Below are 27,050 nucleotides of genomic sequence, written 5' to 3' on the forward strand. Positions count from 1 at the left end.
AAAACCCTGACTAAAGACATTTTAGAAGACAGCATACAAATTAATGCAGGGCTGAAAACTGAAACTTGGCAGGTCACAGCAAAATCCATAGTCTTTTGTAAAAATATTTTCTGCTCTATCCAGAACTCTAACACCAAGTAAATGATTCATAAATGGCAAAACTCCTAGCCAAGTGTTCTGAAAAATATTAACATACCAGATGACAGCAGGTAAAGACTAACTGATCAATCAGATCTGCCCAAGTATTCTGTCCACCCTGCTAAGGACGCTTCCTAGATGCCAGCCAGAGTCTGACCGCCTGCAAAAACGTCTTGCCTTGTACAGGACATTCTTTTTTTCCCCCCATCTCTTTCCTTGGTACTGTACCATCTTAGATTGACAAGCAAACAAGACCCCCACGTAGTTCCCTCCTGTACCCTGACTTTCTCATTGCTAGCCAGAGAGCTCTGCAATAATTTTAAGAAGTTAGCAATACTAAGGTGAAAACATTTAACTTTTCATCTATAGCCCCGACTCATGTGGTACTGGGATTAGCTACTAGTGGGGCTTGAACTGGGGACTGCCTGAAGAGATAAGGTAACATACAAAGCCCTAACCATCCAGCTACCAGCAACCCAAAATTACATCTGACCAAATACTACAGACTTGTCCCCTATGAATAAGTGCATTTACTCACACAATAGGTGGTAGCAGATCCTGTCTGCTGAGCTAACTTGAGCAGAGCAGCTCCATACAATGGAAAAGCCAGTCCCTGGAGAACAGGTTACCAACCTGGAGCATTTTTAGGGTAACCTCCAATTGGTGTTTGTCTTTACAATTGAATATATTATGCATGTTAATAGATGACAAATACTGTATATAATAAGGGTAATGTTTGAAAAAAAAAATGCCAGTCCACCCCCATCCCCTCCAGTACGGGTAAATTACTTTTTCACATGAGAAGGAACAGTGGCGAGGTTAGAACAGTGAAGAGAAAGTACATATAGGGATTTCAGGTGCAAACTAACCTCATTATCCTGCCATGCCAAAATTTCAGAATTAAGTAGCTATAACCACACCATTCAGTCTGGATGCCTTCCTTGGCCTCGTTATCTGAACTGAATGTACCTTATTTTCAAAATGTTTCTTCAATTCTGTGCCACAACAAAACTCTTATAAATCAGTGCCCTATATATTAACATGCACAGTAACTGATCTATTATCCGACCTCCTTGGGACCAAGCATATGCCAGGAATAGGAAAAGTCGGATATCTGGATATTACAAATAGACAACAGCAATTGGAGTCAAAAAGAAGAAAGAAAAAAAAAAAAAACACACGAGGTAGAGTGAACAACAAAATACTTTTTTTTTTTTTTTTTTAAAGAAAACATGCCATAAGAATCTGGAACCAGGAACTGCCTCTCCCTCTCCAGTGAAATTATGTCCAAAAATGTCCCAACCTACTTAGGCATGCAATAAGATTCTGCAGGATCGAGGAAGCAGCAGATCTGAGAGTCCGGATTGCTGCAAGCCTGGCATGCATGCAAGCATGTGAGCAAGAGAAAGGCTGAAGATGGAGGTCACCGAGGTCCAAACAAAGGCAGCTGACGCTGGTAAGGTTAGCTGACCTATTTGACCTATCATCCACCAAAATGGATAACTGGGACAATCGGATAGTTGGTGGGTCGTATAAGTAGATTGTTTACTGTACTCCTTCTGCAAGTATTGTCCCAGATAAATCCCAGAAGAGAGAAACTGGAATTATGTCAGAAGAGCTGAAAAGCTAATGCATTCCAAAATCATATTTAAAAGGGTCTTCAGTAAGTTAGTAGGAACATAATAAAAGATACACTGCATACACTAGTTAATATTCAGAGTGTGCGAGATTTCCATCAAACCAATTCACAGATAATACAGATAGGGCGAGCGCTATCACTTCCAAAACAGTAGTGACACTTACCCTGTAACATTAAATGTCTGTCATCAATGTCAACTGAGGGTAGCTCCTCCTCTGCTGATGGAGAGAGTCTCTCATCGGATGCCATATTTCCCGCTCTACAGACATGTGCCAGATCCAAGGATGAACTGAAAGAAAAAAAAAATTATTTTTTTCTGGACTTTGATTCCATTCAATTTTTCCACAAGAAATATTTGAAAGGAAAATAGGGTTTCTTGTTTGCTCCGATAATTTATCAGCTTAAAAGAAATGACTTCACCTTTTTGTCCATGTATCTGTCCTCTAGAAACTTGACCAAACTTTTAAACCCTGTTATACCGCTGGCCTTGACCATATCCTCCAGTAACAATTTCCACAGCTTAATTCTGCACTTACTTAAAAAAAAATAAAAATAAAAACTCTTTCCCGCCCGACGCTGATGTCATCGGAGCGTCTGGGGCCTACTAAAGGAGATGCAAAGGGATGTGCCCCTTATGCCTTTTTTTTTTTTTTTTTTAAAGATCGGGAATGAAAAGGAAGGGGAAACCTCCCTATTTTCCTCAAACTTCCCGTTCAGCTCCCGTAAGTGGTCCCATGGATCATCATGTTATCCCCTAGTGCAACACGGATCAGAAGGAAGAAATTTCTTCAGTTAAAACCTCTTGTTCTTTCACTTGGTGCCCTGTTTTATTTAAAGTTTCCATGTAAGTGTATTATTACTTAGAGGAATAAGTTTGTATTTGCGGCTCAGTACACCTGGAAACATTTTTGATGGATAAATCCACTGGGTAATCCTAGTTCTTGTTAGCATAATTGGGCAGCTCCAATATGGACTATATTTAGGTAAAATGTTTTCCTTCTTTAAATATTGGTACCAGCTGTTATTGGTATTTTTTTTCTATGTTTTTTGTTTATGTTTCTCGTTTCTCAGTTACACAGTTTATCTTGTTATTGTAAGTTACTGTACATTTTGTTCCTGTTCTATGTAAGGGCATTCCCAACTAGTTATAAGTTATATGTAAACCGATACGATGTGCAAACGGCTGTCGGTATATAAAATTCTCTAAATAAATAAATAAATACATAAATATGGCGTAAACTCAATAAAGAATTAATTACAAAAAAAGCAGTCCCTTAAATTTGTTTTAAATCTACCTCCAGTTACTTTAATGGAATGTCCCCTCCTAATACTATTTGAAAGGATCAATAATTATTCCCTCTCAACTTGTTCCACACCACTTATGATTTTATAAACGTTTATCATATCCTCCAGGTCATCTTTTCTAAAGCTGTTCTCTTCTATAGGGGCCTGGACAAGTTCCTGGAGGAAAAGTCTATTAGCAGCTAGGTAGACTTGGAAAAGCCACTGCTTTCCCTGGGAGCAAGCAACAAATCTACTCTTTAGACTCAGCCAGGTAATTGTGACACAAAATGGCCATTGTTGGAGACAGGTTGCTGGGCTCGATGGACCTGTGATCTGACCCAGCATGGCACATCTTGTGTTCTGACATTAAGAGAGGTTTGTGTCATTTAATAAAAGACATGTATACTTATTTTTCTACAGGTTGTATTCTTTACATTTGCTGTTACACTTATCCTTGAAAGGAGAGTGGCAAACCAGGTCAGGCAACAAAATCCAAATAATCTTTGAGAGATTAGAATGTGTTATTTTAATATTGGACTACACTTACTGTACTATTTTTTTTTAAATTTTTTATTTATGCTGATTTTAACAATCTTACATAGAAGAAAATAAACAATTGGTTACAGATTTTCCATGCTGTTACTGTACTATTTATAACACACAGGACTGGCCTATATTGAATAGATTATATTGTTCACACACAAAAACAAAAACCTGCCCAGATAATGATTCCTATTTACCAGTTAAGATACCCTAATACATTTTATGAAGATGAATCTAGAAGATCAGCCCAGCATCCACAGCCCTGGTTGGTCTGGGGAGCAGAAGATCTGACCTGGAAATTCAACCCAGGTAGTGCACCACGGCAGTGAACAACACTAGCACAAAGCCATCAGGCTGGCCCTAGAAAGAAGGTTTTCAGATAATGTCAAACTATTATTTCTTACCTTTATAGAACACCCTAAACTAGGGTGATTTATAACAAAATCATACACTGATGCACCAAATCCTTACCTCACAGACTTAAATTCTACATAGGTACCTGAGTTAATAGGAGATAACGATCTGGCCAAGTTCAGTGGTAGAAGTAGGATTTTAATGCAGTTTCCTAGTTCCCAATCCATTAGTCTAACCATGAGGTCATGCCACTTTCTCCACTTCACAGTATATGAATGTTTCATCGTTTCATACCAAGATTTATGTTAATGTATGTTGCTTCAAAAGTTCTTTTTATAAAAGGTGCATGCAACTGCAGAGTATCAAAATAAAATTCATACCAGGGTTTCCCAACCCTCTCCTGGAGGCACACTTAGCTAGTCGGGTTTTCAGGATTACCATAATGAATATGCATGAAGCAAATCTGCATTCCCTGAGACTTCAATGCATGTAAATCTCTCTCATGCATGTTTATTATGGATATTTTGAAAACCTAACTGGTTAGGGGTGTCTCCAGGAGAAGGTTGGGAAACACTGATTTATACAATGGAAATATTCTGGAATCTATTAATAGGCCAAAAATTAGTAAAATGAGAATTTCCACCATATAATCAGATGAGATTTCCTGCAGGGATATGAAAAACTTCAATAGATTATTTTCCATAGGCATAAAATGGGAAAAAGTCATTGAATGAGAGCCAAAATAGATTAAGGAAATAATGTTCTCTGGGTGGTATATGATGGATTATTTTGTAGTAAAAGCATTCATCTGAGAATTATTAGTTAATCTGGATTAGACACCTTTAAGGATGGAAATTATAAGAATCACACCCGAAGTTATCTAAAAGTCAAATTTTGTTGACGAAAGAAGTCAGATTAAGACAATACCTCATTTCCTCTGGGGTTCCGGAAGCACATGGAGACATAGTAACTTGACCAAAATCATATGGAGTTTATAGAAGAGAGGAATCATAAAATCACGTCCTAAAACAACTGAGAAAATCAGAATCCAATGTCCAAACCCAGTGTCTCCCACAACTAATTAGGGAGCTCCATTTTCAAAACGATTTTACCGTACACATAGAACGAACATGTCATGCTTTCATTACTACTTCTACCATAAGCTTAAAAATAACATTCCTTGGGCTCTAACACTTTACAGTCCACAAGGAATTTTAGAGGGAAAATAATTTCCATTCTATGGATACCATCACCTCTTGCTGCAGAAATAAATGTGGACTATAATTTATATGGTAAAAAAAAAAAAGTATGGATTCCTCAGGAAATTACATTCGCTTCCCTGCACTGATGATCTACTTTACAGAGAGAAAGTCTTAGTCTTAACAGGATTCACCACAATTATATCTTAACGGAGGCAACGCTTTCTAGCTTCTGCAACAGGAATGATGTAGCTCACACCCTCAATAAGTTACACCAGGCATGCTCTATTTCTGAGACATTCAAAAAATTAAATAAATTGCACTACAATAATAAAATTAGGAGGCTAATGCGTAATTTAACTAATAATTAAAGTTGATGTAAAGAAAAAAAAAAACAGCACTGTACAAACATCACCAACGCCTTTAAAAAGGAACCATGGAATTTACACCTGAAACTTCAACACACCTTTTATTGTTTCCCATCACTGTGACCACTATGAACTTTATCTTCTTTACTGCTAAGTTATATATAGCTCAACATAAATAAAGTGGTGAGTAAAATAAATAAATCGCATTGACTAACACAAAAAAAAACAGTATCCAGGAATTTAATTTGTTGATATTCTATAAGGATAGACTAGCTGTGATCATATGTTTTTAAGTTTGATGACTACACAATTAATGAGAAACTCTTTACCAATACTTTAAAAGATAGCACTGGTATTACAATCAAAATGGTTTCTTGTTTTCTATGGTTATAAATTTGGATTTAAATTTAAAACCTGCCTTTCTAAATAAATAATGCTCAAGGCAGCTTACAGCATTATTACTATTTGGGTACAATAAGCTCCTGTCCCAAATAGTTTACAATCTAAATGGCTTTCTGAGACAATGGAAAATGAAGAGACTTGCCCAAGGTCACAAGAAGGGTCAGTGGGGAAAATGGAACTGTAATAAAACTCTTCAAACAGTTGGAATTTCAAGATATCCACAACGAATATGCATTAGTTGTAATATGCTGTAATACATATTTTATATAGATTAGGGATGTGAATCGTTTTCCATATCGTCTTAACGATAGAAATCGTGTGGCAGGGCAAGAAAATCGTCTTAGGCACGATTTTTTAGTTAAAAAATCGTTAAAAATCGTTTTTTCCAATTAGTGCGCACTAACTCGAGTTAGTGCGCACTAACGGGAGTTAGTGCGCACTAACTGGGAGTTAGTGCGCACTAACTGAAAATGATACAATTTGACACTTTTCAGGTCAGTTAAGGTCAGTTTAGGAATGAATATGTATTCCTATTGGCTGCCCTCTTATTTATTCATGTTACCAAGTTTCCTACTGACAGTATATGGGGGATGGGAAATGGAAACAGTTGGTAGCTTGACAAAACAAGTAATGTGATCAGTCAATGTGACTAGAACTTGTGCCCTAACCCTGATACCAGGGGTATTGTGATCTTCCTGCACACAGTGCCCTATCCCTATTAATACCAGGAGTGTTGTGATCTTCCTGCACACAGTGCCCTATCCCTAATACCAGGGGTGTTGTGATCTTCCTGCACACAGTGCCCTATTCCTGATACTGGGGGTGTTGTGATCTTCCTGCACACAGTGCCCTATTCCTGATACCGGGGGTGTTGTGATCTTCTTGCACACATCCCGATATCAGGGATAGGGCACTGCATGCAGGAAGATCACAACACTCCTGGTATTAATAGGGATAGGGCACTGCATGCAGGAAGATCACAACACTCCTGGTATTAATAGGGATAGGGCACTGCATGCAGGAAGATCACAACACCCCTGGTATCAGGGATAGGGCACTGTGTGCAGGAAGATCACAATACCCCGGAGGAGTGAGGGTCAGGCAGCTCCCCCCTGTCTGTGAAGCCAGCCTCTCACTAGTAATGCAGGGAGGGAGCTGTCTCAGACTTCACCATCCACCCCCCCCCCCCCTCACCCACACACCATTCACTAGCTGGGACGTGGGGGAAGTCAGGAGTGAGGGACAGGCAGCTCCCCCCTGTCTGTGAAGCCAGCCTCTCACTAGTAATGCAGGGAGGGAGCTGTCTCAGACTTCACCATCCTCCCCCCCCCCCCCTCACCCACACACCATTCACTAGCTGGGACATGGGGGAAGTCAGGAGTGAGGGTCAGGCAGCTCCCCCCTGTCTGTGAAGCCAGCCTCTCACTAGTAATGCAGGGAGGGAGCTGTCTCAGACTTCACCATCCTCCCCCCCCCCCTCACCCACACCCCATTCACTAGCTGGGACATGGGGGAAGTCAGGAGTGAGGGTCAGGCAGCTCCCCCCTGTCTGCGAAGCCAGCCTCTCACTAGTAATGCAGGGAGGGAGCTGTCTCAGACTTCACCATCCTCCCCCCCCCCCCTCACCCACACACCATTCACTAGCTGGGACATGGGGGAAGTCAGGAGTGAGGGGCAGGCAGCTCCCCCCTGTCTGTGAAGCCAGCCTCTCACTAGTAATGCAGGGAGGGAGCTGTCTCAGACTTCACCATCCTCCCCCCCCCCCCCCCTCACCCACACACCATTCACTAGCTGGGACATGGGGGAAGTCAGGAGTGAGGGTCAGGCAGCACCCCCTGTCTGCGAAGCCAGCCTCTCACTAGTAATGCAGGGAGGGAGCTGTCTCAGACTTCACCATCCCCCCCCCCCCCCCCTCACCCACACACCATTCACTAGCTGGGACATGGGGGAAGTCAGGAGTGAGGGTCAGGCAGCACCCCCTGTCTGCGAAGCCAGCCTCTCACTAGTAATGCAGGGAGGGAGCTGTCTCAGACTTCACCATCCTCCCCCCCCCCCTCACCCACACACCATTCACTAGCTGGGACATGGGGGAAGTCAGGAGTGAGGGTCAGGCAGCTCCCCCCTGTCTGTGAAGCCAGCCTCTCACTAGTAATGCAGGGAGGGAGCTGTCTCAGACTTCACCATCCACCCCCCCCCCCTCACCCACACACCATTCACTAGCTGGGACATGGGGGAAGTCAGGAGTGAGGGACAGGCAGCTCCCCCCTGTCTGTGAAGCCAGCCTCTCACTAGTAATGCAGGGAGGGAGCTGTCTCAGACTTCACCATCCTCCCCCCCCCCTCACCCACACCCCATTCACTAGCTGGGACATGGGGGAAGTCAGGAGGGAGGGTCAGGCAGCTCCCCCCTGTCTGTGAAGCCAGCCTCTCACTAGTAATGCAGGGAGGGAGCTGTCTCAGACTTCACCATCCTCCCCCCCCCCCCCTCACCCACACACCATTCACTAGCTGGGACATGGGGGAAGTCAGGAGTGAGGGTCAGGCAGCTCCCCCCTGTCTGTGAAGCCAGCCTCTCACTAGTAATGCAGGGAGGGAGCTGTCTCAGACTGGATTCAGGGTTAGGGCACTGTGTGCAGGAAGATCACAACACTCCTGGTATTAATAGGGATAGGGCACTGTAAGAGATGACTGTAGTAGATTGAATAAAGATCTGATGTTTCTGCTCTCCTCACACCAAACAAAAACAACACACAAGCAGAGAAGCCCTTCTTACAAAGCTGAGCTAGTGAGTTAAGTAGGAGGAAAAGTAAACATACTGGTGCCAGTGTGGCTACTTAAAAAATACACTTACCAACAATCAATTACATATATTTGAACTGTGTACAGTTCCAGCCAGGACCACCTTTCTAAAATGCACAGTGATTGGCAAATTCAACATGCACTAGCATTTCAGGTGCCTGCTAACAAAAATAATAAACAAACAAGTTCTAGTCACGTGAGTGCTGATCATTACATTACTTTTTTTGTCAAGCTTCCAACTGTTTCCATTTCACATCCCCCCAACCATATTGGTAACATCAATAGATAAGAGCACAGCCAGCCAATAGGAATACATACATACATATTCATTCCTAAGTGACCTTTACTGACCTGGGAAGTGTGAACACTTTGTTTCATTTTCTGTTGGTGTTCGTTAGTTTCCAGTTCCATTTCCCATCCCCCCAACCATCACCTCAGTGGTAACCTTGGTAATATCAATAGATAAGAGGGCAGCCAGCCAATAGGAACACTATTCATTCCTAACTGACCTTCAGTGACCTGGAAAGTGTTTATTTGTATCATTTTCAGTTAGTGCGCACTAAATCGAGTTAGTGCGCACTAACGGGGAGTTAGTGCGCACTAACTCGAGTTAGTCGCACTAACACGATTTAACGATTTTTAACGATAAATCGTTAGAATTTCTATTGTATCGGTGTTCTATAACGATTTAAGACGATATAACGAATATGCATTAGTTGTAATATGCTGTATACATATTTTATATAGATTAGGGATGTGAATCGTTTTCCATATCGTCTTAACGATAGAAATCGTGTGGCAGGGCAAGAAAATCGTCTTAGGCACGATTTTTTAGTTAAAAAATCGTTAAAAAATCGTTTTTTTCCAATTAGTGCGCACTAACTCGAGTTAGTGCGCACTAACGGGAGTTAGTGCGCACTAACTGGGAGTTAGTGCGCACTAACTGAAAATGATACAATTTGACACTTTTCAGGTCAGTTAAGGTCAGTTTAGGAATGAATATGTATTCCTATTGGCTGCCCTCTTATTTATTCATGTTACCAAGTTTCCTACTGACAGTATATGGGGGATGGGAAATGGAAACAGTTGGTAGCTTGACAAAACAAGTAATGTGATCAGTCAATGTGACTAGAACTTGTGCCCTAACCCTGATACCAGGGGTATTGTGATCTTCCTGCACACAGTGCCCTATCCCTATTAATACCAGGAGTGTTGTGATCTTCCTGCACACAGTGCCCTATCCCTAATACCAGGGGTGTTGTGATCTTCCTGCACACAGTGCCCTATTCCTGATACTGGGGGTGTTGTGATCTTCCTGCACACAGTGCCCTATTCCTGATACCGGGGGTGTTGTGATCTTCTTGCACACATCCCGATATCAGGGATAGGGCACTGCATGCAGGAAGATCACAACACTCCTGGTATTAATAGGGATAGGGCACTGCATGCAGGAAGATCACAACACTCCTGGTATTAATAGGGATAGGGCACTGCATGCAGGAAGATCACAACACCCCTGGTATCAGGGATAGGGCACTGTGTGCAGGAAGATCACAATACCCCGGAGGAGTGAGGGTCAGGCAGCTCCCCCCTGTCTGTGAAGCCAGCCTCTCACTAGTAATGCAGGGAGGGAGCTGTCTCAGACTTCACCATCCACCCCCCCCCCCCCTCACCCACACACCATTCACTAGCTGGGACATGGGGGAAGTCAGGAGTGAGGGACAGGCAGCTCCCCCCTGTCTGTGAAGCCAGCCTCTCACTAGTAATGCAGGGAGGGAGCTGTCTCAGACTTCACCATCCTCCCCCCCCCCCCTCACCCACACACCATTCACTAGCTGGGACATGGGGGAAGTCAGGAGTGAGGGTCAGGCAGCTCCCCCCTGTCTGTGAAGCCAGCCTCTCACTAGTAATGCAGGGAGGGAGCTGTCTCAGACTTCACCATCCTCCCCCCCCCCCTCACCCACACACCATTCACTAGCTGGGACATGGGGGAAGTCAGGAGTGAGGGTCAGGCAGCTCCCCCCTGTCTGCGAAGCCAGCCTCTCACTAGTAATGCAGGGAGGGAGCTGTCTCAGACTTCACCATCCTCCCCCCCCCCCCTCACCCACACACCATTCACTAGCTGGGACATGGGGGAAGTCAGGAGTGAGGGTCAGGCAGCTCCCCCCTGTCTGTGAAGCCAGCCTCTCACTAGTAATGCAGGGAGGGAGCTGTCTCAGACTTCACCATCCTCCCCCCCCCCCCCCCTCACCCCACACACCATTCACTAGCTGGGACATGGGGGAAGTCAGGAGTGAGGGTCAGGCAGCACCCCCTGTCTGCGAAGCCAGCCTCTCACTAGTAATGCAGGGAGGGAGCTGTCTCAGACTTCACCATCCTCCCCCCCCCCCCCCCACCCCCACCCCATTCACTAGCTGGGACATGGGGGAAGTCAGGAGTGAGGGTCAGGCAGCACCCCCTGTCTGCGAAGCCAGCCTCTCACTAGTAATGCAGGGAGGGAGCTGTCTCAGACTTCACCATCCTCCCCCCCCCCCTCACCCACACACCATTCACTAGCTGGGACATGGGGGAAGTCAGGAGTGAGGGTCAGGCAGCTCCCCCCTGTCTGTGAAGCCAGCCTCTCACTAGTAATGCAGGGAGGGAGCTGTCTCAGACTTCACCATCCACCCCCCCCCCTCACCCACACACCATTCACTAGCTGGGACATGGGGGAAGTCAGGAGTGAGGGACAGGCAGCTCCCCCCTGTCTGTGAAGCCAGCCTCTCACTAGTAATGCAGGGAGGGAGCTGTCTCAGACTTCACCATCCTCCCCCCCCCCTCCCCCACACACCATTCACTAGCTGGGACATGGGGGAAGTCAGGAGTGAGGGTCAGGCAGCTCCCCCCCGTCTGTGAAGCCAGCCTCTCACTAGTAATGCAGGGAGGGAGCTGTCTCAGACTTCACCATCCTCCCCCCCCCCCCCTCACCCACACACCATTCACTAGCTGGGACATGGGGGAAGTCAGGAGTGAGGGTCAGGCAGCTCCCCCCTGTCTGTGAAGCCAGCCTCTCACTAGTAATGCAGGGAGGGAGCTGTCTCAGACTGGTTTCAGGGTTAGGGCACTGTGTGCAGGAAGATCACAACACTCCTGGTATTAATAGGGATAGGGCACTGTAAGAGATGACTGTAGTAGATTGAATAAAGATCTGATGTTTCTGCTCTCCTCACACCAAACAAAAACAACACACAAGCAGAGAAGCCCTTCTTACAAAGCTGAGCTAGTGAGTTAAGTAGGAGGAAAAGTAAACATACTGGTGCCAGTGTGGCTACTTAAAAAATACACTTACCAACAATCAATTACATATATTTGAACTGTGTACAGTTCCAGCCAGGACCACCTTTCTAAAATGCACAGTGATTGGCAAATTCAACATGCACTAGCATTTCAGGTGCCTGCTAACAAAAATAATAAACAAACAAGTTCTAGTCACGTGAGTGCTGATCATTACATTACTTTTTTTGTCAAGCTTCCAACTGTTTCCATTTCACATCCCCCCAACCATATTGGTAACATCAATAGATAAGAGCACAGCCAGCCAATAGGAATACATACATACATATTCATTCCTAAGTGACCTTTACTGACCTGGGAAGTGTGAACACTTTGTTTCATTTTCTGTTGGTGTTCGTTAGTTTCCAGTTCCATTTCCCATCCCCCCAACCATCACCTCAGTGGTAACCTTGGTAATATCAATAGATAAGAGGGCAGCCAGCCAATAGGAACACATATTCATTCCTAACTGACCTTCAGTGACCTGGAAAGTGTTTATTTGTATCATTTTCAGTTAGTGCGCACTAAATCGAGTTAGTGCGCACTAACGGGGAGTTAGTGCGCACTAACTCGAGTTAGTGCGCACTAACACGATTTAACGATTTTTAACGATAAATCGTTAGAATTTCTATTGTATCGTGTTCTATAACGATTTAAGACGATATAAACATTATCGGACGATAATTTTAATCGTTGAAAAACGATTCACATCCCTAATATAGATAGATACTTAGATGTAGAGAAAGATGTAGATATAGATATACAAATACACCCTGCATATTCACTGTGGATATCTTGAAAACCAGACTGAATGAATTGTCCTTGAAGACTGGATTGAGACCAACTAGACTAGCCAGCAAAAGTGTATCCATCAATAGAACCAGAAACCACTAATGGCTGTCAGCACTTTTATTTAACAAAATTGCAACGGCACATATCCTTCTCAAACAGGCCTCAATTAATCTATTTATAGTACTGGACAGATTTACTATTGTAACACTTCCAAATCATGCATCTTATTCCTGTTTAGAAGTAAAAAAATCCTCACATCCTCCTATACCACCAGTAAAATCTACCAGATTGACACATTAAACTAGAAACAGCTATATTCTATTACTGAACCTGCATAACGTATTTCAGAAATAAAGCAAGTTTTCATATTTTGTATTCTTCCAATGGATCCAAATTTTGCAATTATATTTTTGAACTTAATATATCAAGATATTGCTGTACATTTCAGATGCTTATGTACAATGGTGCAACTGAAATTTAAAATTCAGTTTACACAGTACCAATATTAATAGCCCTACAAAAATATGATTACCGCCAAATTAACTATAGCATATAAATAAGAAATCTTTATCAGTCGTGCCGCTAGGTGACAGAGGGGTAAAAGGAGTACTCAGAGTAAACAAGGTAACATCTGAAAAACTAAATGAATTCTTTGCCTCGGTCTTTACTGAGGAGGATACTGGAGTCATATAGTTTACTTACTGTTTGCTTGACATTTAACTATTGTAAAGCTTGTTGCTATGTTACGTTACAATGTGAACCGGGGTGATGTTTTTAACGTGCCCCGGTATATAAAAAATCTTTAAATAAAAATAAATAAAAATATATACACAGGAAATATTTTTTGAAAGCAAAGACTCCGAGGGACTAAATGAAGTCACTGTGAAATTGGAGGATATAATAAATCATGTTACAGACAAAGAATAACAAATCACCAGGCCCAGCAGGTAATCATACAAGGGTTCTGAAGGAATGCAAACATGAAATTGCAAACCTGTTTCTGGTTATTTGAAACTTATTTAAAATAGCCACGGTACCTGAACACTGGAAGGTGGCCAATGTGACATCAATTTTTAAAAAGGGCTCCAAGGGTGATCCAAGAACCTATAGACCAGTGAGCCCGATGTCTGTGCCAGGCAAATGGAAGAAACTAGTCTTAAAAACAAAAATTTCAGAACACATAGATAGATATGGTTTAATAGGGAATAGTCAACATAGTTCTTGCAAAGGGAAGTGTGCCCTTACCAATTTACTAGGTTTTTTGAAGGTCTAAATAAATACGTGGTAAAAGGAGATCAGGTTAATACAGTAAATTTAGGATTTTTAGAAGGCATCTGACAAAGTCCTTCATGAAAGTACCCTCAGGAAATTGGGAGATCATGGAATTAGAGGCAGTGTCCTATTGTGGATTGGTAACAGGGTAAAAGAAGGAAACAGAGTAGGACTAAATGGTCAGTTTTCCAAATGGAGAAAGGTTGTAGTGGAGTGCCCCAGGGATACGTACTGGGACCTGTTATATTCAGCATATTCATATATGATCTGTAGAAAGGGATAATGAGTGAGGTCACCAAATTTGTAGATAACACAAAATTGTTTTGAATCGTTAAAACATCAGCAGATTGTGGGAGGCATCATCTTGACATAGTGTAAAAGAAGTGGGCCCTTGTACTGTGGTGTGGTTGGCACAGCTTTGAGAGCAAGCCCCCTAGGCCTACACTGACAGCTGGCGGATATGCCCAGGAACGGGACTGAACTGGAGCTTCACCTATACCAACCCCCTCTCCCGCAGGTTAAGCTCTTGGGTTCTGGGAACCAGCAGGGCTTCGGCAATGGTTCCACAGGACAAGAAACAGAGTGTCCAAGGCCAAGCTGAGGTCAGGGTGGAAGCAATCAGAGTAGTACCAGGGACAGGCTGAACGTCAAGGCAGGCAATGAGCAAACGTAGTCCAGGCAGTGATCAAGGGCAGAAGAGTATCCAGATCCAGGCTAGGGTAGGAATCAGAAGTCAGTGTAAGGCTGGTGTTGGAGCAAGGCAGGAGGAACTGGAAGAGGCAGGGCAGGCAGGATAAAGCAAGGACGAGACAAGGATGAGGCAAGATGAATGCAGGAACACACAACACACTCTGCTAGGCAGGGAACCCGTTACTGAGTCACTGGCTAGGAGCGTAGCTGGGGTTTAAATACCTAACTGCATTGACTTCATGGAGCACCAGGTGGAGATTTCCCACTGTGAAGCCTTCTTAGTTGGGCGCACGTACACACCCAGGGGTCGGCATTGGGAGGAGCAGGATAGCGGCATCCATGCCACTGAAGAGCCGGGTGGATGTCGGCGGCACTCCTACAACATTGGAAAACTGCCAGGCTGCTGGGCTTCCGAGGACGAGTGCTGTTGATTGCAGGATAGCGCCACTAGCAGCAATCGTTACAGTAGACCCCCCCTCCCCCTCCCAGGCTTGGACTTCTGGGGGAAGCGATGATGGTATCCTCTCACCATCTGGGGTACTTACAGGTTAGCTCACAGGAATTCTCTTCTGGTCCGAAGCCTTTCCAAACAATAAGATACTCCAATTGGTTCTGCCCTCTTCAGCAGTCCAGGTTTTCCTGTACCTCGAACTCAGTGTTGATCTCGGATATGGCTTCACTGGGACTAGGAGGAAGGCCAGGAGAGAACCATAGGTTTTTAGAGTAAGACGTGGAAGATGTTGTGAATCTTCAGAGCGGGCAGAAGTTTCAACTGATACATTACCACACTAATCTGTTGTAAGATGGGGAATGGCCAAATAAACCTGGGTGTGAGCTTGGTAGAAGTTATCCTGAGATACAAGTTTAAAGAACTCAGCCATACTAGGTCTCCAGGTTTAAACTGTGGTGCAGGATGCCACCTTTTATTGGCCTGTTTTTTGAATTGGCTAGATGCCATAGTGAGCAGTTTGTTGGTTTTGGAAATCGCAGCTCATGGCATGGGTCATCAGGAATAATACGGAGAGCAGGACTGGAAGAAGTATGGTGGGGTGCTTGTCTTAGACAATCTGAAACGGTGATGATCCGGTGGAACTCTCAGCATGATTATTATGGCAAAACTCTGTCCAAAGGAAGAGAGCAGCCCAGTCATCCTGTTGCTCATTGACATATGTTCTTAAAAAGATTTTGAGGATCCGGTTGACACTGTCTGTCCTTTACCTTGAGGGTAATATGCGGATGTAAAATTCAGTGTGATTATACATTTTTTGAAGAGACTCCTCCAAAATCTTGCTGGGAATTGAACTTCACAGTCAAAGAGGATGTGGGAAAGGAGTCCATGGAAGCAAAAGCTGTGTTGTACAAAGAGATGAGCCAATTCTGGAGCAGACAGTAAGCCAGGTATTGGCGTGAAGTAAGATATTTTAGAGAAGCGAGCTGCCACAACCCATACTGTGGTATGGCTATTGAGAGAGGGAAGTCCATGAAAAAAAAAAAAAGTCAGTGGCCAGTGATGGGTCCAGGGCTCCTCGGAGACCAGCAATGGCTGTAATAGCCCCCAAGGATGAGCAAGGGAGCTCATATTTGGCACAGGTGGGACAGAATTCTACATAGTGTTTCATGTCACTCTTCACCTGAGGCCACCAATAGAATCAGAGGATTAACGCCAGGTTCTGGCGACTCTAGGATGTCCTGCTAACCAGGAGTCATGGACCCCCTTGGGAACCCTTTCACAGAGTCATTTGCGAACCACGGTCTTCCTGGCCGGTACAAGAACTGTCAAGGCAGCTATTATCCTTGCAGGGTCTATAATGTAGCGAGGAAGCTCCAGGCTATATTCAGTCTCAAAGGAGCGTGAGAGGCCATCAGCCGATTGATTCTTCGCTGCAGTTTGGTAACACAGCTCGAAGTCAAAGCAGGCAAAGAACAATCACCAACTGGCCTGTCAAGGATTAAGGAGTTGAGTCTGTTGTAGATATTCCAAGTTCTTATGGTATGTATAAATGGTGATTGGGTGTCTGGCACCCTCTAAGAGATGATGTCAATCTTCTAGCACAAGTTTAACTGCTAGGAACTCCAGGTCCCCGATTGAATAGTTTTTCTTAGCAGAGGTGAACTTCTTGGAGAAGTATGAGCACGACAAGAGGGTGCCTTGCTCATTATGTTGAGTGAGGACAGCCCTATACAAAGTGTAGAGGCATCTGCCTCCACAACGAAGGATTTAGCTGAGTTACGGTGCTACAAGCACGGCTCTTGTGAGAACTCTTGTTTGAGGCATTGAAAGACCTTAATGGCCTCTTCTGACCAATGCCTCACTGTCCACACCTTTCTTGGTCATAGCAGTGGGTAGAACAGCAAAAGATGAATATTTGGGTATAAACTGGCTATAATAATTGGCAAAACACAAAAAGTTCTGCAATGCCTTGAGCCTCACAGGTTGGGGCCAGTCCAAGATGGCCCCTGAGAAGGTAAAGGCTATCTGAAAACTATAGTGGGAGATAACATACCTAAGAATTGGGAGCTCCTCTTGCTCGAAAGTACATTTTTCCAGTTTAGTGTATAGATGTTCCCAAAGTCTTTGAAATACTTGCTTGATATGTACCCAATGTTGAGCCAATAATCGGGAGAAAATGAGGATGTCATCTAAATATACCACCACATGGGAATACAGGAGATTCCAAAATATTTCATTAATTATATGCCAGAATAATAGTTCTCAACCATTTTTCCGTCATCTGATTGATACTCACGTGTAGGACACAATGCACCCTACATTTAACAGCTATGCAAAAAAAAAATCCTAAATTTTATTTTATTGTTTAAAATGATGCAGGAGAAGAAAATGATGCAAGAGAAAGCCAAAACATTATTAAATTTCAATAACTGCTTATAAAATATTATTAAATGTTATTTTTTTTCCACAAAAATTATCTTTGCTTACTGCATTAGTAAAAAATCTAGGACTGATATGCATATGCAGCACACAGTTTTTTGATACAAACTCTCTAGTTTATTGATTTCTAAACCATTGCATCAGTCCTAGACCTTCACAGCGGTTTACAATAATATAACAAGGAAGCAAATGAAAAGAAAAAAAAATTAAATCATTAAAATACATAAATAAATTATAAATACAAATAAGATCATAAAACAATGAGTAAAATACTTATAAATATCTAAAACAAGTAAACCGATCCTTCAAATTGTAATACAGTTATTAGTAAAAAGAAGATAATGACAGTTATTTGCTATTTGCATCCATGTATGCACAATTAAAAAGCCATGTCTTAAGTTCTGCCTTGAATTTCTTGCTGTCTGTTTGAAGTCTTATCTGGACAGGTAGTGTATTCCAGAGCTTTGGGCCGGCAATTAATAAAGCTCTATCATGTACCTGGCTTAGGTGAACTGATTTTATAGAGGGGATATCTAAGAGGGCCTTGTTTGCAGATCTGAGGTTTCTCTGCAGTACATGCAGACGAATAGCTGTGTTTAGCCATTTGGTTTTGTCTCCATATATAATATTATGTATAATACATGCAACTTTGAATTGTATGCAATAAGTGATAGGTAACCAATGGAGGTTTATCAGAATTGGTGTTATATGGTCACATTTCTTTTTATTTGTCACCCTGGCAGCGGCATTCTGCAATACCTGTAACGATCGTGTTGTAGAGAGAGGGAGCCCTAGAAATAGGGAATTGCAGTAGTCAATATTCGCGAAAATCAAGGTCTGTAGTATTGTCCTGAAATCTTTTATATCAAGTAAAGGTTTTAATCTTCATAACATCAGCAATTTAAAATAACCATCTCTTAGTTTGGTGAATAAATGTTTCTTTAGGTTACGATCTGAGTCTAATGTTGTCCCTAAGTCTCTTACAAACTGAGTTGGCTGTATTTTAATATGATTTTCGAATATGACGGGGGGGGGGGGGGATATATCTTTATATCTGCATTTCCTCTCTAACAATAATATCTCAGTTTTAACCATATTTATCACAAGTTTCATATGTGAAAGTAGTTGTTTGATGGCATTTAGAAATACAACTGTTATTTTGTAGGTTTTTTTCTATAGTGTCATTTATGGGAACAAGGAACTGTATATCGTCAGCATAGATATAAAAATTTTAATCTAGTCCTGCAAGTAAGTGGCATATTGGCAATAAATAAATATTAAAAAGGGTGGCAGAAGTGCCGATCCCTGTGGTACTCCGGTGTTCAGTAGAGTTTTGACACCAAATTTTCATTTGGAATGAGCAGTTCCTTAAAAATGAAATATACCAGTTTAAAACCAAATCTTTGAGTCCTATTTCTTTCAGACGTTCAAGTAATATGCTATGGTCGACCATATCAAAGGCTGCCGATTATTTTTAAAAATATCAAAAAATAGCTTTGTCCTGTATCATAACCCCTTAACACAGTATCTGTTATAGCTATTAAAAGTTTCAGTACTAAAATTTTTTCTAAAACCTAACTGATTCGGGAATAAAATGTTATTTGATTCTAAAAAAATGTGTAAGTTGTTTCTGTGTGACTTTTTCAATGATCTTAGAGATAAACGATAAGTTAGAAATTGGTCAATAATTACTTAAATTTTGTTGTGTCTAGATTAGTTTTTTTAAGGATCGGTTTGATTATTGCGTTTTTTAGTTCCTCTGGGGCTCTCCCTTCTTTTAAAGAGAGATTAACAATTTCATGCATTTCACGTTCAACCTCAGGAAGTTCTGACCTCTTCTGGAGTTTATACGGAGCAGAGTTAGGAAATTTCCTCTTTCAACTCACCATACAAAAAATATATTCAAATTCTGGTATCCCCTCAGAAATAGTCCTTCAAAATCCCTTCCCTGCCTGTGAAATAACATGAAAACCTACTAAAAAGACTTGTAGAAATTATATAGCATACCAGCCATACTATAAGAGCACTAACACCCAGGACTTGAACAGCAGCAACCTTACCTATGAAAACGCAAGACTGCAAATATAGAACCTGTACACTTACTATTGGAGAAAACAAGGCAAGCCAGACTGCTCTAGATCCCTACACAGAATCTACATCCTAGTTAGCAGAATCCCTCACCTCTGTCAAACATGCAGAATGCAGACTGACCCTTATCTAATACAGAATAAAAGACCATAAATTATAAACAAGCACACAGAGAAAAACTGAAATTCCAAGAAGCCAGAGGAGGGGAGGGAAGTGTGGCGGGAAGACAGGGGCAGGATACAGCAGGCCTGCAACATTTCTGGCTTGGATTGGTGGTGGCAGTGATTGCCAAGGCTGAGGGAAAAGCAACAACAGGGAGCGGTAATAAGGAATTTTAAGTACCAGCTCCTTACTCTGCACTCTCCTCAAGCAGAAGGCATTTGACAAAGTTCCTCATGAGAAGCTTCTAGGAAAAGTAAAAAGTCATGGGATAGGTGGCGATGTCCTTTCGTGGATTACAAACTGGCTAAAAGACAGGAAACAGAGTAGGATTAAATGGACAATTTTCTCAGTGGAGGGGAGTGGGCAGTGGAGGGCCTCAGGGATCTGTACTGGGACCCTTACTTTTCAATATATTTATAAATGATCTGGAAAGGAATAAGACAAGTGAGGTAATCAAATTTGCATACTTCTAATATTTATAAAATAGCATTTGTGCAAATACAAACTACTTAGGTATGTATATGCTAATTTTATGTGTATAACTTCTTTGAAAATTAACTCTTTAGACTGTAAGCCCTCTAGGGACTGTAGGGTAAACACCAGTGACTCTAAACAGGATGTGCATCATGAATCTTTGAGGCCTACTGCTATGCACAGACAGTAAAAAGTTCCAAGTCTAAAGCAATTCAGACATGGAATTTGCAGCCATATGATGTTTTTAGCAACTTTATGAGACTGTTTTTTTACACAAAGAAGGAAAAACTATTTCTTCATATCAGAGAGCTGTCATCACCTCCCAAATGAGAAGAGAACCTTGGACCAGAACTGAGAACATATCCTTGGTGAATCTTTATATCCAGCCCGATAGAACAATATCCATTTCATAATTGTAACACTTGTTTTGCTGGTGGATTCTAATGAGCGTATGAGAATATTCCTATGCATCATGACCTAGATGACATCATTTGCATCCTACTAATCGTGTCTATAGAAGGTGTCAATATCCAATCCAGATCAACACTGGACTCTTTTGGAACTGAATATGCAAGGACTCCGAGTTACACAAGCGGCAGCTTTCCTTCATGGACTACCCAAAAGCTTGGTTCGAAAGCCGTGCTGCCAGAACTGTCACTACAACCGTGACTTGTCAGCTAAGACAGAATTCTTCCTCAGCACAGTTGCTCATTAACGTGAATGCAACCATTTGCCAAATATTCCCCTGAAGGACTTTTGGCCAATTAATGAATTTCACCCTTTTCTGCTGTCTTATCTCATGGAGACGTCCGTGAGACTTTTTGGGGTTTTATCTGTCATCCACTAATGGGATTCTGTTGGACTAACCCCTTGGTGTCAAGACAACGTCCTGTTACAGGAGTGACCCTGGATTTATGCAAAACTACAGAGGGTGGGAACACTAATTTAAATTATCTTTCAGCTGCGATAATCTAGTTTGGCAATTGCATAATTCTTAAATGCAAAGTTGAGCTTATAAATTCTGCTTATTCATGTTACAGTGCTTGCACTGAAAACTAAAACAAACTAACAAAACCAAAGAGAAAGATAATTGTACCATATTATTGTTTCATGTATGCTGCTAATAAACTAATTGACCACCTCATGAAAATGTCTATATCTGCTCCCTAAACTTAATTAATTTGTATCCAAAGGTTATTGGTTAAATCTAATAGTCTACTGTAAGGTTATTTACACCAGATATTTCCTACAGGATAGGAAACTACCTAGTGCACCTTAATGTAGCTTGCCTTGAGCTACCAATAAAAAAGGGAAGAGATAAACCTAAAAAAAAATAAAGTAAATTTAAACTGAATGGAAAAATGTATTTTAGACACAGAACTACTGCACATTAATGTTATTTTAAGATGGCAGGATTTAATATGCCACTCCCTGAATGCCACATACTGCTTATTCTGGCGATATCCATTTTTCAAATATGATCCACCTAAGAGTCCATAATTAAAAGTAAAATGTGTCAGATTTAAAAAAATAATTTAGAGGCACAAGATCAAACTATAATTCACTAATGAAGCAAAACATGGAATGAGAACACCTTCAGACAAAGAAGTAGAAGAATGGTCAGGATGGCAAAGGTATGAATGGACGTCAAGACAACTAAAGGAGCCAGGAGATAACTTGGGTTTACCTGAGGGATATCACGTCAGAAGACTCTGAACAATTTCTTGGACTGGGTGACCAGAGAATTATATCAGGGGTAGGCACCTAATGTGGTGTACTTGGATTTCAGCAAATCTTTTGATACAATCCCACAAATGGAAGCCCATAAATAAACTGGTCTAAGGGTAGAATATAATGTGTAGACTAGATTAGAAACTGTTTGAGCCACCTCAGACAACAAAATTTGGAGCGCAACAAAAAGTGCCACCCCCTACCCAAAAAAAAAAAACCCCACACACTCCTATGGTGGCCATCTCACCTTGCCACAGACCTGACGCCTAAGCGCCAGTGGCTTAAAGAGCAGCATGGCCATGGCGAAGCCCATCCCGCCACAAGCGACATGCCCAGTGGGGCCTGAAAAGTGGCATGGCCATGGCAGAGCCTTGCTCCAGGATAATAGAATACAGTGGAAGACAATGACAAAAACGGTCTTGGATAAGGAGCAATATCCTATAGGGGGGTCATGCTCTATGGCTGGCAATGGAGATATAGCCTTGCCAATGTGAACAGGAATAACTGAGCAGACAGGATGGAATAATTGGTCTTTTCTTGCAGTCATCTGTTACTACATATATAGGCAACCCCTCAACTGCAATCAAATTATTGTCATTTGGATAGGGAGATTCATAGATGGGCAGAGGTATAGGGATGGGAAGGTCATTACTATTATACTGGTTGTTGAGATTTCATAGGGTTATTGTTATGGGGACAGTGTTGGATGGGAAGGAGGTTTAAGTGGGGATATGATAATAGGGTATTATGTTATTGCATTTTAATTTTTATGTTTATCCTGTTAGTCTAATTATTATTGTAACTGCCTTGAGTTAGCAAAAAAGTGGAAATCAAACTGAATACTACTATTTTAATTTGTTTTATATGAACTGTTTGCATGTTATCCGCAATGGATCAAAACCAGTATTTTGGGGAAACTGCAGAGCACAAGACAAATAAATAGATAAATACTTCTCACTTCTATAGCACTACTCGAGGGATGCAGCATTGTACAAAACACACAAGAAATGGTCCCTACTCAAAATAAGTTTATTTTAATGTAACTACTGAAGGAAAGGGGGAGGGGTAACAGCACATCTCACTGCCCTTAAGAAATTGGTGTGTATAAATGTGATATTCAGATAAGATGGAAGTACTTTGAATTTGAATGAATGCCAATGAGCCGCTTAAACAATATAGTACAGCTCACTGCCAATGAGCTGTTTAACTGTTCTCAATGAAAAAGGTTCTAAAGGAGAACATTCAGCACAACTATTACAAAAGTAAAACCATTTTCAGTCAACCATAAAAACTTCTTCAGAGGAAGTGTTTTTAAAGGAGAACATTGAACACAAATGGTACAAAAGTAAAATCATTTTTAATGCAACTGTAAAAAAACAGTGGATGCACATCTGTGTAGAGTCAGCAATAGAAGATTTTACAATAACTCTGGAAATGGTGGTTTAAAAATCTTCTTTGGTGGATATATGTGTCTACGTCTGGTTGAAGTGCTCCTGATGCAGGTGGGACTCCGCCGAAACGCCATGGTGTCGGGCTTTTGAAATAATACCTGGACACATTCACCATTTGGGAATCGAACTGGTTCTTTGGAATACTGTGGACTTTTGGAAATAAAACCTGGACACATTCACTTTTTGGGAATCTAGCTGGTTCTCTGGAATACTGTTTGGATATTTCCACCATTGGGAATTGGTTTTTGAGAAAAAGAGTGTTTTTGAAATAAAATTTGTTCATTTTCATTATCTGGAATAGAACTGGTTCTCTGGAACACCATCTTAATATTTTCATCATGGGAACTGTATAACAAAAGATGTCCTTTAAAATAAGAAGGTATTCTGTAATAACTGTTTTTTGCAAGATTTTTATGTTAAAATAACAAAAAGTTAAAAACGTTGACAAATAGTTAGGGGTATTTGATAAGTCTTTGATAAGTCTTTAAAGTGGGTTTTCAATAGACGAGTATATTTTTACTGGGGTGGGATTGTATGAATAAGTGGTGTAGTTTGATTTTGAATAAATCAATATATTCAGTTGGGTGGGATAGTGTAAGCAAGGGATATTTAATAGTACGAGTGAGGTACAGGTGTGTCAATCTAAACAGAAGAAAAGTTTGATATAGCTGAAATTTTATGTATGATTTTGAAATAAAAGATTCATTCATGATACAGTGTACAAGGATAGATAGATAAATAGGTGAGCAGAACACTAATGTTCTCTTGTTTTTTTGATAAGTAAATATTATTGAACAAGGGATTATCGGTATTGGTATTTTGTGGATATACAATCTAATCAAGACAAACATACAGAAAAAGACACTTTGGGAGTTTTATTTATTAAGAAAATGGTTGAACTCAATAAGGCTATGAGCAGGATAATCGGGTTAAGATTTAAAACCAGCATCAACAACTGCTTGTTAATGAGCAGACCAATTTAATAAATTATATCAGTCATTCCTATATTAATAAATGAAAGAGAAAAAATATAAGTGAGTGTTTACAACAAAGGAATGTATGGTAATATATATCTAGCTAAAATATGAAGAAAATGTTTACATTTATTATAAAGCTGCACCATATACTTGGAATATTCTTCCTGAGTTGGAACATTATTTTCCCTCTCTGGCCTTATTTAAATTCAGTGTAAAAACTCACTTATTTGCCATGGCTGCCATTATTTGTAATGGGGCCTATCAACTAATAACATGCATTAGTGCAACAGTTCTCAACCGGTGTGTCACGGCACACTAGTGTCGCGCAGCACCGGCAGGTGTGTCATGCACCAGCTGCTCTTCCCCCCCCCTCCCCCCTTTCACCTCAGCGAGACAAGCACTGCTGCCGTTCCTACTCAGGTTATCAGCACATTCAAGCCCCCAGAAGGAACGGCAGCAGTGTTTGTGGAAGCTGGCAACAGGAACATGACCTTTTCTTCTTCCCGCCCCTGTGGCCCGGAAGAGGAAGTGATGTTTACTGGGCACGCGGGAAGAAGAAAAGGTCATGCATGCATGCTGCTGCTGCAGAAATTGCACCTCCAGGCTATCCCCGGCCCCGCTACACTCAGCAGTTTGCCTGTGCTGCGATCATCGCGGCACAGAGCAGTCAGCTGAGAATGTGGCCACCGGGATTTCCTGCCGCACAGCTGTTGGGGAAAGCTGTCCATCAGCTCCCCGGACCCAGAGCTGAAGATCAATGCTGGCTGGCCACTTTGCCAGGGGCTGGAGGAGTACGGTGCCAATGCCTCTCCCCCCCACCCCACCACCTTGGCTCTGACCTCCCCTTCTCCTGCCAGTGCAACACCAGCAAGAAAACAGAAATAATAATCAAACTGCAAAAAAATAAAAGGCTGATGTGGGGAGAACAAAAAGCAATTACATTCTAGGCTGACTGCTCTATGCCATGATAGCAGCACAAGCAATCAGCTGAGTGCTGCCTTCTTACCACTGTGGGGACGGGGTGGTCATTCCTGCTGCAGTTTCCAGCCTGTCAGGACTCTGCTTTTAATAGCAGCATACTGGCTACTTTGTGCTATAGCTGCCATGAGTGCTGTGGGTGGGGGTGAGACAGAAAGAGTGAGTGAGTGAGACAGAGTGTGAGTGTGAGAGAGAGAGAGAGAGAGAGAAATAGACTAGTCATGGGCCCTAAGGAAGAAGAATGTGAGGATGGAGCTTCAGCAGCCCTTGCTGCTTCTGGTATGTACTATTGGCCTACAAGGGAAAGGAGTAGGAGAGTTGCTGGAGAGGGTAAGTAAAGGTTGCTTTTTAAGTTTATCTTTCTTGATTTACCACCATTTTAAGTATTGGGTATTATGTAATGTGTCTGCTGTCTGAAATATTTTATTGGTGTTTGGAGAATTTTTAATTTTTGAAAATTTTTAATGATTGGATGTTATTCCATTTATCAGTTGTTTGGAAACATTTATTATATTCTAGTTTTAGAATTGTTTTATATTTCTTGAGGATTGAATAAATAGAAATGTGGAGATAAAAACTAAACTGGAAACAGCAAGAAGGCAAACTCTGTATGCAGTGCAACAATGCAAAAACAAAAACATTAGCTTTATGGTCACTTTATTCTGTATTTGGTGAGGGTCTGTCTGTGTTCTGCATGTGTGACCCAGCTAAGGGTGTTCTGCGAACTTGTAGTTTCTTGGTAGGGATCTATAACAGCTTGGCTTGTTCTGTTTTCCTAATAGGAGGTGTATTGGTGTTTAGGGCCTGGTGTAATTTTTGCAGTGTTGCCTTTTCAAAGGTAGGGATCTTACTGTTTGAGTTCCATAATGCAGGTGTAACTTTGTGCACATTAGTTTGTGTACATTATTGCAGAACCAGGAAGTCTGTTAGGTGCTATATTTCTGTTTTGCACAGAATGCAGAGTGGCCTTTTTTGGGTTTCCATTCCAGTTTCTGTTGCCATATTTGTAATTTGTGGTCTTTCTGTACTTGGTGAAGGTCAATTCTGTGTGTGTGACAGAGGTGACGTACTTTACTAGCATGTAGGCATTTGTATCAATATTATTTGTTGTGTTTTCTCAATAGAACATGCATTGGTGGTAAATTACTGTTTTTTCATAAGGAGGGCTATTGCACCTGGTAGGAGAGTGTTTATGTTGCTATTACTGAGATGACATCAGTAATATCTCTTTTGTATGGTAAATTGAACGGGTAATGTCCTAGTTCTGTAGCCATTGTTGGGGGTTCAGTGTGGATCCTGTAGATACAGAGTATATGTTTACATTTAGCTCTGTGACGATGTGTTTGGTGTGTCACGCATGTGAGAACCATCTGGCAGGTGTGTCCCGACAGAAATAAAGTTGAGAACCACTGCATTAGTGCGTAACACAGTTTGATAAATATATCCCATAACTAGGTACTCAAACATACAAAAGTAGAACATTGAACAAAACATATACACCACTGCCA

General features: G+C 41.8%; 1 protein-coding gene across 3 annotated transcripts in view; it reads right to left on the reverse strand.

The window, feature by feature from the left end:
- SYNE2 (spectrin repeat containing nuclear envelope protein 2) overlaps positions 1 to 27,050 on the reverse strand; it is a 799,865-nt gene that overhangs the window by 744,179 nt on the left and 28,636 nt on the right. For all 3 annotated transcript variants that reach the window (XM_029598126.1, XM_029598125.1, XM_029598127.1), the window contains exon 2: positions 1,942 to 2,066. In XM_029598126.1, the coding sequence (XP_029453986.1) occupies positions 1,942 to 2,026 (85 nt within the window). In that variant the 5' untranslated portion in view covers positions 2,027 to 2,066. The remainder of the gene's footprint in view (positions 1 to 1,941; positions 2,067 to 27,050) is intronic.

The sequence above is a fragment of the Rhinatrema bivittatum genome, chromosome 4 (assembly GCF_901001135.1).
Source record: "Rhinatrema bivittatum chromosome 4, aRhiBiv1.1, whole genome shotgun sequence".
NCBI classification, from domain to species: Eukaryota; Metazoa; Chordata; class Amphibia; order Gymnophiona; family Rhinatrematidae; genus Rhinatrema; species Rhinatrema bivittatum.